This window comes from Mastomys coucha, unplaced genomic scaffold (genome assembly GCF_008632895.1).
Source record: "Mastomys coucha isolate ucsf_1 unplaced genomic scaffold, UCSF_Mcou_1 pScaffold20, whole genome shotgun sequence".
In the NCBI taxonomy this organism is placed as follows: domain Eukaryota; kingdom Metazoa; phylum Chordata; class Mammalia; order Rodentia; family Muridae; genus Mastomys; species Mastomys coucha.
Window position 1 is genome coordinate 81,262,688 of NW_022196903.1, and position 12,204 is coordinate 81,274,891.

Below are 12,204 nucleotides of genomic sequence, written 5' to 3' on the forward strand. Positions count from 1 at the left end.
AAGAACTTTTGATTAATGGCTTTGGGAGAGGAGATTTCAAGACAGCCTGTGTTGACTGTGTTTTGTGATTACTTAATGAAGATTTACAATGAAAAGAAACAAAAGGATCAAGGAGAAATACAACAGGCACAGTTTGAAGAGGAAAGGAGAACTAGGAAATGTAATGAAACAAAGTTCAAGGAAATAAAAAGCTGTGAAGAAGCCTACTGCTAAATAGAATAAAGGAAGTGGCAGCCTCAAGGCAAATCACTCAGCTAAGCTCCCAGTTTGAGAAAAGGAATTAAAGAAAATTTAAGTAGGGAAGGAACCCATCAACAACAGAAAGCTGATACAAATGTAACTGAAGGACTAGGCCAGGATCCAGCTTCATCAAGCAGCAGAACTTAGCAGCTTCAGATGCCTGATGCTAGCTTTAGAGTCAAGCACACAAGAAAAGGGCTGTACAATCTCCCTCCCCAGCTATGGAAAGCCATTGAGGTCAGCTGTGTGTCAGAGGTGTCCCTGTATGGAGGCCCAAAGAAGCCCCTGCATGAAGCTGTGAGGGTGAAGCCTGGATTGCGTTAAAGACCCTAAGACGTTGGAGATGCCAAAGTCGTGGGATACCTGCCAAGGAAAGTGTCAGAGTGGGTGCAGAGTCGGCCCAGGAGAAAGAAGTACAGTCAACAAGACTGGGAGGAGCTGGAGCTCAGTAACAAGGGACTTGCCTAGTATACCCAAGTCACGGGATCCATCCTCAGAACTGGAAAAACTGGGAAATGCTCACAGGTGGAATGTCAAATGCCAATATCTCCAACCAAGGTCTAAGCAGGTCCCTAAGAGGACTGAATTTTTATCACTTTATCTTGACCATCTGAAGGCAAGGTATATATTTTATGAATCACTATGAGTACAGTAAAAAGTATTGCTGCACAGGAACCATCCGCACAGAGGTAATTGGTCCAATGTGTGGCTTCCGCCCGGGGGGTGGGGGGGCGCGGGTTACTACAGCCACTGTTCTAGACCTGAGCCACCACAGTGGTATCCACTGTCCATGTGAGGCTGTTGGAAAGTTTAGTAAAACTTACAGGCAGTTCCTTCTCCATACTGGCCACACTTCAGGTGCTTAGTGGCTGTGTGGCTGTGAGCTGGCAGGCATGGAGCCTGGCCTTCACTGCAGGCAACACCAGTGGTCACGCAGCAGTTGATAGCTAAGTCAAAATGAAACACCAGTGATGGCAACTGATGTCCACATAGGCACCTGGAGCTCACGGGGAGGCGCCTCTCTAACTGTGGCCATTAAGCAGGTATTCACAGAGAACATGACCAACACCCGTGGCATGCACTCTACTTCCCCTCCTGTGCTGTGTGCATGACAAGATGTAGCAGCATCCTGCTGGGTGTCAGTACCACCCTGTTCTCAGTTGTGATGACCAAAAATGCCCCCCGCCCCGGTCCACCCTCACCAAGTCATCTGCTCCCATGAGACACAATTTCCCAGAAGAAAAGCTTGGTGCTATGTGAAGGAAGGAGAGGTGAGCTTCTCTGAGTGCCTGCACAAACAAATGTCACTGTCCCTTGATCCTGGACACACTCTACAGAACAGCTCTCATTTTTCACTTTACAGAAGAGAGACTGAGCTGCTGGTGTTTAGTGATCACCCAAGGTCTCTGAACCCTTACACTGTGGAGCCTGCAGCCTGCCCTGGCTGCTCACTCACCCCAGCCTTCCACACATGACCCCCTCCTTCAGTGCAAGAGTTCACTCCTAAGCTTGGGATCTTCAAAGGCCCTACTTGGGATACAAACCAACTAATGTCTCCTATGACAGTATGAAATAGAAGACTTTTACCAAACAAAATGGTGCATATTTTGGAATGGATAATCTCAGGCTGCGATTTTACGGTGAAGGCAGCCGGCCCTGAGTCAAGGCCATTCTAGCTGACTGCCACCTACTGTTGGGCTCTATTTGGCCCTGGTTTGGACCTTGAGGACAAACCTGAGCCTGGCTTGAGTTTTGTAAACTGTCTCAGTCAGTTCCTTATTGGAGTGACTCAGCACAACCTGCTTAAGCCTGCCTTTGCCTAGCTCCTGCTGACGTAGAGTAACTGTAACTGTTGGTTCTGTTAGTCACCCCATACCCTTCATCAACTTTCCCCTCCCCCTACGTCATCTCACCTCAGCAGAAAACTTCGCCTCCTCTCTCAGCCCTTTATAAAGAAAAGATTGATACAATAAAACGAGTTCCTACTTGGACAGACTCCCAGCTGGGAGGTTATTCTCCGGAGGCAGGAGATCGGAGCCCACTCAGCCCCGAGAGAGAGGCTCGGCTGGACGGGGTTCTCTCCCTCTCTCGCCTGGTTCTGCCCGGCAGAGAGTCTGCCCAGCAACCTACAGTAGCTATGAGAGAGCCTGCCGGGCAACCTACAGTAGCTATAAGGGTTGGGAGTTCAGCTCCACTTTCCGCAAACCACCAGCATCCAATATCTTCCCTCCCAGTGGCCCAGCTTATCACCTCCCTGCCAGCCACTCAGAGTCCCTCTGTTGACAAGATCCTGCCCTGAGCAGATTATACACATTGTCTCCCGTGACACTTTTGACTTGACAGCTGTGTAGGTTGGTGCCATCTCAGAATGGAGCCTGCAACTCTACACAATAGCCAGTGGAGGGCACACACGAGCGTGAAAAGCCAGAAAGGGGTTTGGAAAGTATTTGAAATTATTTTCTCTAAATAGGAAAAATAATATATTGTTTTTCCATTACTCTTTATTTTTAATGACATAATTTAATCTAAACCTAAAATGTATCTTTAAATTGCATCAAAGTATTTGAATCCGATAAACATCTATTCATCGTTTGCCAGGAGGTAGAAGCATAATTTATAAAACAAACATGGAAACTCTTACAAGTCAAAACCATCTCATCCTTGCTCCACTACTGACCTGTAAGCCCTGGGTAAGTTACCTAACATAGTTTTTCCTCCCTGTAAAACAATAGTGGTGATTTAAAAACCCCTGCCTGCCACCTGCTCATTGCGTCAACGAACACAATCCTCTCATGAGAAGACAGGACATGACAGAATGTGTCACAATGGTCCATATACATTGCATCCCTCTGTCCCCTTTCCTAGATGCTTCGATGAGAACCCACAAGAGAACAGTCACAAGAAGGCAGCTCCTTAGTTACCAAACAAAACTGACAGTTACGTTCTCACAGGCTTCCTTGAACTTCTGAGTCAAATTCTGGTGCTACACTTGTGAGCTGTGTGATCTTGCAGGGTAGCTAGCCTCCCTGGGCCTGCATTTCCTTCTCTGTACATTGAGACATTCTTGAGGTGACAGTGAGGATGAAATAAGGACAGAGCAAGATGCAAGATCTCAGTAGTCACAAGTGTCTCTTGAGCATTCTAAGAACAGGGTAGCTACCAGCAAGGAGTGGCATGATGGGAAGCTGGATGGAGAAGACGCTCTGCTTCCAGGTGGCAGGTTCCTGCTTCTGGTCCCCTTCCTCTTCTGTCTGGTACTTCTTCACTTTCTTGGAGCTTTTCTTCTTCACTTCTGTATCTTTCCCTTTAACTTTAGAACCAAATGAAATACTACATGTTAAGAAAGGAATCACCGCACTTTGATATGTGCACTTACTTATGCTATCTCAATCAGGAAGGTTCTGGAAACCCCTAGAAAGCTGGGTGCTAGAAGCAATTTTATAAGTAGAAGTTTCTTGTTTATCCTGGCTAGCTCCCTAATAAATGAAACAGAGACTACAGATTTATCTAGTAAGCTTTACAGTACAATAACCAGGCAGTTATTAATCTATTCTAATCCTCTAAACTATTCTGGCTACCTCCCAGCCAAAATCCCCAAGATACTTGCATATTAGTATTGATCTGGCTCTCTCTGCTCCAGATGTTTTCCCCTGGCATCTTCCTGACCCTCTCCTCGTGGCTGACTCTGAGGCTTAAATATAGTTACAAATCCCTTGGGCAAATGCGTTGAATCATTTCTTTAGTAGCTCATAACTTAACCATTGTTTCTCTATTCTAAGTTCTGCCACAAGGCTGGTTACCTGGTCCTCAGTTACATGTGACTGTCTTCCTCTGTGTCTGGGGCCAAATCCTCTTTCCTGTACCTGACAATCCACCAGAATCCTCTCTCTGTACTGGAACCTCCACTTCCTTGTTTCCTGACCAACAGTATTTTTACTGACAGATGATTGTTCCATACAGTACAAGAGATTCTTTCTACACTAGGGTTATCTTTTGCACTGCTGTCTCTTCCTAACTACCAGAGAGTTAACTAGGCTTGGGTGCAAGTGACTGTCAGCTGTAAGTATGGTGGAGGTGTCCTAACCCCTTTGAGACTTAAGTCACCATGAAGATGACACTGCACTGTGTTCCAACTGCTTAAGTCACTCAGTCACAGAGCAGCGCTGAGGTTGGGTTATGGGGCTGAGCCCCGTCCAAGCCCCGTTCTACCTTCCTACAGGGGGAGGGTAGTGCAGGACGGGTCTTTTTAACACAACATACCTTATATGGTGCACACCTTTAACCCTAGCACTCAAGAGGTAGAGACAGATAGATTCACAGCAGGGAACTCAAGGCTAGCCGGGGCTACATGTTGTGGGAAATTTTTTAAAATGGACTTGCCAATACTCCGCGTGGTCAGGCCACACTCTCGTGCTCCTGCCGCCACTGCTGCCAACTCTCTGGAGCTACACACACCACCACTACCACCCACCATCACCCCCCACCTCCATGCCAGGTGATCTCACTTGCTCAGTCTCTTGGCCTGCCAACTCTCCGGCCCTGCTAGGCCACCGGACTCCTGCTGGGCCATTTCTAGGATGGGAGGGGGGCGATGCAAGTTCCTCTCACTTGCATAGCCCCATGCACCCCTGGTTAGCCATCTCAAGACCTAATTCCCCCGGTAAAATCAAGACTCTTAAGCTTATAGTTAACCAGTTAGATTTATGTATCAATAAAATCACAATTTACAAGATGCCGATACAATAATTTCAGAGCCAATTGATAACGATAAAACTTTAACCCAATTATTCTAACCTTTTGATAACACCACATCAGCCTTCATTCTGGTTCTTTCCCCTCCTCTGATATCTCTCTCTCTCTCTCTCTCTCTCTCTCTCTCTCTCTCTCTCTCTCTCTTTCTCTCCTCCCCCCCCCCTGCAACTCTTAGCTCTGCCTTCCTTTTCCCTACCCAATCACAGACCTTCTCTGAATTAACGTAATTGGACAGGAAAATCCTGCGATAGCTACATAATGAGACCTCACTTTTGAAAGAAAGAGAGAGAGAAAGAAAAAAAGGAAGGAAGGAAGGAAGGAAGGAAGGAAGGAAGGAAGGAAGGAAGAGAAAGGGAAGTAGAGAAAGGAAGGAAGAAAGGAAGGAAGGAAGGGAGGGAGGGAGGAAGGGAGGAAGGAAGAGAGGAAGGAAGGGAGGGAGGAAGGAAGGGAGAGAGGAAGGGAGGGAGGGAGGAAGGAAGGCAGGAAGGGAGGAAGGGAGGAAGGGAGGGAGAAAGGAAGGGAGGAAGGGAGGGAGGGAGGAAGGAAGGGAGGAAGGAAGAGACGGAGGGAGGGAGGAAAGATGCTTGCCTTGATCCCAGGGAACAGCATGGAGCTGCTTGCTTGAGGAGCATGGATGCCAGTGGAATGGCCACAAAGTCCACGGTCAGGTACACATGGAGAGTTGATTAGAGCCAGAGGTGACATTTCAAAACAGCAGGAAAGCAGGGACTTTTGGCAAGCTGCAGAATGACTCTTTTAAGCAAATGGAATTGCAGGGCTATCCCAACCATATCCCGTCTTTGAAATGAACTCCAGAAGAGACCTCAAAACCACCAAACAGACCGCCTGTGCTTGGGCTGGAGTCATCCGAGGAGGTGCATTCTCAGGTGTGAGCAGAGTATGAACTAGGAAGCGGCAGTGAAATGTTATACAAAGCAGGACACTTCAGGGGAAAACAAGGATGCCATGCCCCTCTCTGGGGGCCCGTCTACCACTGGCATCCATAGTTAGCAGCCGGTGTGAAGCAGATCCTGTACAGCTGGGATACAGTAGCCTCTGCAATGCTGTACAGCCTCACTGGAAGCCAAGGGGATTGAAACTCTCAATGCCCATCACTGGGGAGTTGATTAGAGCCCAACTTACACAAGAACAACCCAAACCAGCTGCAGGCAACTGTCTTACTCACGAGTCCTCCAAGCAATGGGAACACAGTATTCACTGCAATAGTGTCAGGGGCAGGAAGCCATAGGGGAATTCATGTGTTCTCTTACGGGTTGGGATGAAGAACAGTGGTCTGATAGAGTGCTATGCAAACTGAATAAAGCTATATGTCCTTGCATATGTGGACATGAGTCAACCTCAGAAATGAAGTTGAGCTCAAAGAGCAAGCTGAAGGTGCAGGGAGGCATTGTGCAATCTCCACATGTCACAGGAATAAAAACCAGTATGTTATTTGAACACGGGAGAACTAATGCGTTGGAGGAAGAAAGCAAGAAAGGTGTGTCCCTCAGAGAACAGAACAGCATGAGCACTTCTACTGTATCTGTTATCTTTTGTTCCTTGAAAAGGGGGGGAAAGAGGGGCTAGGGAGATGGCTTTTTGGGTGACAGACTGCCCCACATGCATGAGGACCTGAGTTCAGATCTACAGAACTGACACAGTAAAGCCAGGCACAGTAGCACATAGGTATTGTTTCAATGCTCCCAGGGTGAGATGGCAAGCAAATACAGGAGAATCCCCAGAAGTCACGCAGCCTGGTATATGGAGCCACAAAGAAAAAGAGAGACCCTGTCTCAGACAAAGTGGAGGGCAAGGGCCAACATCCAGGGTGGTCTTCTGACCTTCAAATGTACACTGTGCCATTCATAGAACCATATGCTTATGCATGCACACACATATGTGCACACATACACACACAAAGGAAAAAAACAAGAAGTGGGAAAATGTGGTAAAATATTAAATCCTAAATTGTGGCCACATAGTTGTTATATTTTCTGTTAATTTTCTGTCTCTTTCAAAATAAATGATTGGAAACCCTCACTAAAATGCTAAAAACACATTTTCTAGAAACAAAAACCTTCTGGCAGACTTAAATAGGTTTCCAAATGTGAATGTGGGGACCATGCCTCGGAGTTTCCAAAGTAGGAGAGAGCCTTATGCTGTTGTGCCTCTAGCACCCGGGCAGGAGCTAGACTCAGTCCTTTCTCTGCATCCTCAGGACCAACAGATGATTGGCAAGTGAAGCAGCAGCAGCAGAAGCAGCAGGACTAAGGTGAGGCAGCCTGTCCTGGGAAACTTCACCTCTTACTAGGTACCCACTGCTTTGATACCCACTGCTTGTCACCAGTGAGAAGATCCAAGCTAAGAAGGAGAAGATAAGACTGGCTGGTGTCTTCGACTTCTATTACTGCAATGAAGCACCATGACCAAGAGCAGCTTAGGGAGGAAAGGAGTTATTTGGCTCACAGGTCACAGCCCATCATCAGGGGACGCCAAAGCAAGATCCCTGCTAGCAAAAACCTGGAGCCATGAGCAAAGGTCATGCAGGAATGCTTGCTTTCCTGGCTAGCTCAGCCTGGTTTCTTATACAATGCAGGACTGCCAGCCCAGGGGTGGCACCACCCTCCATGGGCTGGGCCCTCCCACATAGATCAGTAATCAAGCAAATGCCATACAGACTTGCCTACAGGCAAGCTGATGGAAGCACTTTCCCAGTTGAGTTGAGGTTCCTCTTCATAGATGACTCTAGCCTGTGTGAAGTTGATGACAAGAAAGGAGGAAGAGGAGGTGGAAGAAGAGGAGAAGAAGAAGAGGGAGAAGGAGGAGGAGGAGGAGGAGGAGGAAGAGGAGGAAGAGGAAGAGGAGGAGGAGGAGGAGGAGGAGGAGGAGGAGGAGGGGAGAAGGAAGAGGAGGAGGAGGAAGAGGAAGAGAAGGAGGAAGAAAGGGAGGGAGGAGGAAGGAAGAAGGAAGGAAGGAAGGGAGGAAAGAAAGAAGGAAGGAAGGAAGGAAATCTCAATCTCAACCAGGACGAGTATAACCAGACAGTCTCTAAGGTGCCAGCTCCCAAATAATGAGAGACCTTTTATTAATTTTTGAAGCTTTATGCCTTAGCTTACTTGCTCCTATCTAACTTAAATTAACCCATTTACACTAATCTCTGTTTTTACCACATGGCTTGTTACCTCTCCTCAGTTTCAGTCTCATACATCCAGCTTCCTCAGTGTCTGGCTGGCAAATCCTCCAGCGCCTGACTGCCTCTCCCCGGAAGTCCCACCTTTACTCTCCTGCCTCAGCTATTGACCACTTAGCTCTTTATTAAACCAACCATAAGGTGATGGGGGGAATGCTTATAAGATATGACACAGCCATATGAATAACAATACCAAAGTCCAGTCTGCTCTCAACTCTCTGCCTGCAAAGAAATCAACATTTGAATAATAAAAACAACCATCTTTACAAAGTACACAAAAATATCCCCCAAAAGTGGCTTCTGATGATTCTTGTTGCTCTGCAGGCTAAGATGTCATGCTTTGAGACAGTCCTATGGCATGCGATGCTGTGCCCTTCATCTCCGCACGATGCATACCACCCTTTGTCATGGAGAGTCTTTCCATAACCCCAACAACCTGAACCTACCCTAACACAGCACTACCGCAGAGTTACAGCCTCTCGCTGGAAAGTTGATCTTTAGTGAGTAGACATGTTCATGTCTGCATTTATGCAACTCATGGGACAGGAATCCAAAACCACTGGTGGAATAGGACGGAACAAAATTGAATGGATGGACAGATAGGTGGGCAGATGGACAGACGGAAAACTGGATAGCTGAATGGATGAGTAGGTGGGTGGGTCGATGGACAAGTGAAAATGTATAAAGCACCGCATAGTATCTCATTTAATCCAATACTAAACAATCTTATTGACATGCCTTAAATTTAAATATTTCATAACTTTTCAAGTCCAGTTACGTTATAAAAGCACAACCCCCATCTTGACTCACATTGAGACTTTTGTTTCTCTAGCATGTTTGTTAAACTGCTCAGTGATGGTTTCTCGATTAGTTCCTTGATCTCCATTATGGTTGCTCCAGCCAGAGAAATGGGTGTCTTTGCAGTGGTTCGTCTAGAAAATCCTCACAGAGAAGGACAGTAAGGAGAAAACATACAGGTGTCATATCTTGAGAATCTACTCACTGGTCCATCTGTCCTTCTTACAACCATATGCATGGGAAGGGCCGAGGGCTTTTGCCAGAGGTGGATTATGCCTCAGGAGCCTGGAGCAGCCTGAGAGTCCTTAAATCTGCCAGTCTCTCCAGGGATAGTGAAACAGTGGGCCACACTTGCACAATCAAGGTTCAAACCCAATAGTTCACATGAAAAAAAATATCGCTAAAGTAGCTAAAACAATGAATCACCTAAGAACCCACAAAACTTATCCACAGCATTTCCAGGAGGTGAATATCATCTCTACTTAAGTCTATAAAGAAGGATGTCTGCTAAGTAAAAAAGATAGGCCGTGATCGTGGGAGGTGGGTAATGGCACATTCAGGTCAAATTTCTCAAATTAAAGTGCAAATTCAATTAAAAACAATATGTAAAAGTCAAAATTGTTAGCTAGGCATGTCCATGTACACTGGAGAGGATTAGGCAGGAATGGCCTGAGGTTAGAAGCCTGAGCTAAGAGGAAACAAACAGCATGGGCTCTTGGCTCTCCTCAACCCAACCCACCCAAGACCCATAGCTGTGTTTCCATTCTCCACCCCTGCTTCTCCAGAACCAACCTGGCGATCTGAGTTCCAGAGCCTTGACTTTCTGGAAGCCCTTACCAAGTCTCCACAAACTGAGGCTGTGGGCTGGAATCCTGGCTGCCCCCTAATTCCAGCTTTCTGACTTTGTGAAACTCACTGAAAGCACTCATCACCTTGCGCCTTCAGTAGAGCCTGATAGTCAAACCACCTAAAGGTTTGTGGGTCAGTGGAGGTATCGAGCACTTCCTGCAGAGAGCGGGTGCCTCGTGTGCCCTGCAGAAAGCAGGAGCCTGGTGCACCCCAGAGCACCACCTCCCTTTCCTTCCCTGATCTTTCCTTTCTCCTTGGTTGTCTCAGCTCCACCTTAACCAAGACCAGCAAAAAAGTGTCCCAAGACTCAGAGCGGGGCCAGGGAGGAGGAAGCCTTACTCTGATGCCACACCACGTAAGCAGCTAGCCCTTACCTTAATGAAGGAGATTCCTCCATCTTCAGTAACTTCTCACACTCCTCGGCGTTCTTAGAAAGGGTTTCGGGCTCTGCTTGGTGAGAACCAAATGTTAGCAAGAGTCTGCTAGCTCAAAGCAAATGATGTCCCTGCCCATTTCAGTGACACATCTGCCGGCAAAGGCCTAACACAGCAGCATTGTTCAGAAAGAAGGGCTCGCTTGTGAATGAAACATACACACCGGATTCATTCCAAGTATTGGGCAAATGAAGGCCAGCAGAACCCTACCGGCCAAGGAGGAGGAGGGTCTTCTATATGTAAGCGTCTGCTTCAGTCCTACTTGTGGATGTGTTGTAGAATGTTGAAAGCACTGCAGGAGTCTCAAGTTCTCAAGCGTCAGGAACAATTACCCAAATTAAATTACAGTCCTACTAGACAGATAAAGTACTACACAGTACCACATAGCCACCACCAACAAAGCTTACAGACAGCTCTTAAGGACACGGGAGATGCTTGTGATGACACACAAACCCTCTCAGAAGACAGAAACACTGTGTGTATCTCTGGTAAACCCACATGTTAAGAATAAAAGCAAAATGAGTCCTAAAACAAAAAAGAGAAATTTGATGTCACAGGATAATCAAAATGTCTCCTTAACTGCATTTAGTGATGACTTTCTCACTGTCGGAAGCTTTTCTACAGAGGCTGGGTTCTCTTTTAAAATTAACTTCCAGAGCTCAAAAATGTTGTGTTGTGGTATGTGTGTGTGTGTGTGTGTGTGTGTGTGTGTGAGTGTGTGTGAGTATGTATGTGTGTGTGAGTGTGTATGTGTGTGTGTGTGTGTGTTTTAAGTTATGAAACAAATATCCATTAAATATCCACCGCATACTGGCTCACAGTTGAAATTCCAACATTTAGGAGGCTAAGGCAAGAGGGTTACTTCAAACTCAAGGCCAGGCCAGCCTGGCCAACTGGCCTTCATAGTGAGTTCTAGGCCAGCTAAGCCTACTTAAGGAGACTCTGGCTCAAAAAGGGGAGAAGGATGAAAAAGAAGGGGGAAGAGAAGAAGACAGGAGAGGACAGGGCAGGGAGAGGAAGAAAAATCCAAGCTGCCCAGGGGCACAGGAGTGATGGGCAGATGGGCATAGGATGCTGGGGGATGCATACTGAGCTGGTCTCCTGACACAGTGCTGAGCTCAGGTGTCTACAGCCCTCACTCCTCACCTTGTGGAGACTTTGAGTATTTTTCTGCCTTTTCTTGGTCACCTGGTGGATTCTCCTCTTTCAATTCTTCGGAGACAGTGTTGTTTTTACCATTGGTAATTATAGACAACCTTTTCTGATTCAAAACCAAATGTTTCACTTCCTCTGGAATGAGAAAATGGATCAGTCAAATATGCCTAGTGAACACCTGCCGCACCCAGTCCTCTGACAGCTCCCAGGGACATACAGCAGAAGATGAGAAGATGATCAAGGACATTGCCACCAAGTACTAGGACACATGGTCACACACCTGCTAGGGCCAGGTGCTTGTATTTCACCTTGCCTTAAGCACCTGTATGTGCCATGCCACTGGGTCTCTGCATCTCTGCAAGGAAGGAGCTGCTCTCTGTGGAGAGCCGAGCCCTGAGAGGAGTGAGCGGCCTCGTAAACAAAGCCCTTATTTGGCTAAGCTTGTTGCCATTGGTTGCTTCTACATCTGGTGATCTATCTGCTTTTGCTACATGGCCCATTGGGATTGGCTAAGCTTGGGAGTACTCAACAGCTGAGGGTGGGCCAGGAGGCGGAGCTTAAGTAAAGGCTCCAGAGACACAGGAGCAACAGAAGGCATAAGATTAGAGCAGGAGGAGAAGCAGGCAGGATGGAGCAGGAGGGAGAAGCATTGTTAAAAGTTTCCTGAAATAAACTGCAAAGGAAGAGCTCATGTAGTTGCATCTGCTGGATGAGGAGGACACAACAACTGGTGGCCCACATGGGGAAAAAGAAAAGAAAAACCTCAGCAACAGTTGGAGGCCTGGA

General features: G+C 47.0%; 1 protein-coding gene across 7 annotated transcripts in view; it reads right to left on the reverse strand.

The window, feature by feature from the left end:
• The window catches only part of Kiaa1257 (KIAA1257 ortholog), a 61,727-nt gene that overhangs the window by 31,916 nt on the left and 17,607 nt on the right, over window positions 1-12,204 (reverse strand). For all 7 annotated transcript variants that reach the window (XR_004122155.1, XM_031382470.1, XM_031382471.1 and 4 more), the window contains 4 exons: window positions 11,410-11,553; window positions 10,204-10,276; window positions 8,993-9,114; window positions 3,401-3,550 (listed from right to left, as the gene is read on the reverse strand). Coding sequence is in view for 6 of the 7 variants with exons in the window: in XM_031382470.1 (XP_031238330.1) it covers window positions 3,401-3,550; window positions 8,993-9,114; window positions 10,204-10,276; window positions 11,410-11,553 (489 nt within the window). In the remaining variant the exon portion in view is untranslated. The remainder of the gene's footprint in view (window positions 1-3,400; window positions 3,551-8,992; window positions 9,115-10,203; window positions 10,277-11,409; window positions 11,554-12,204) is intronic.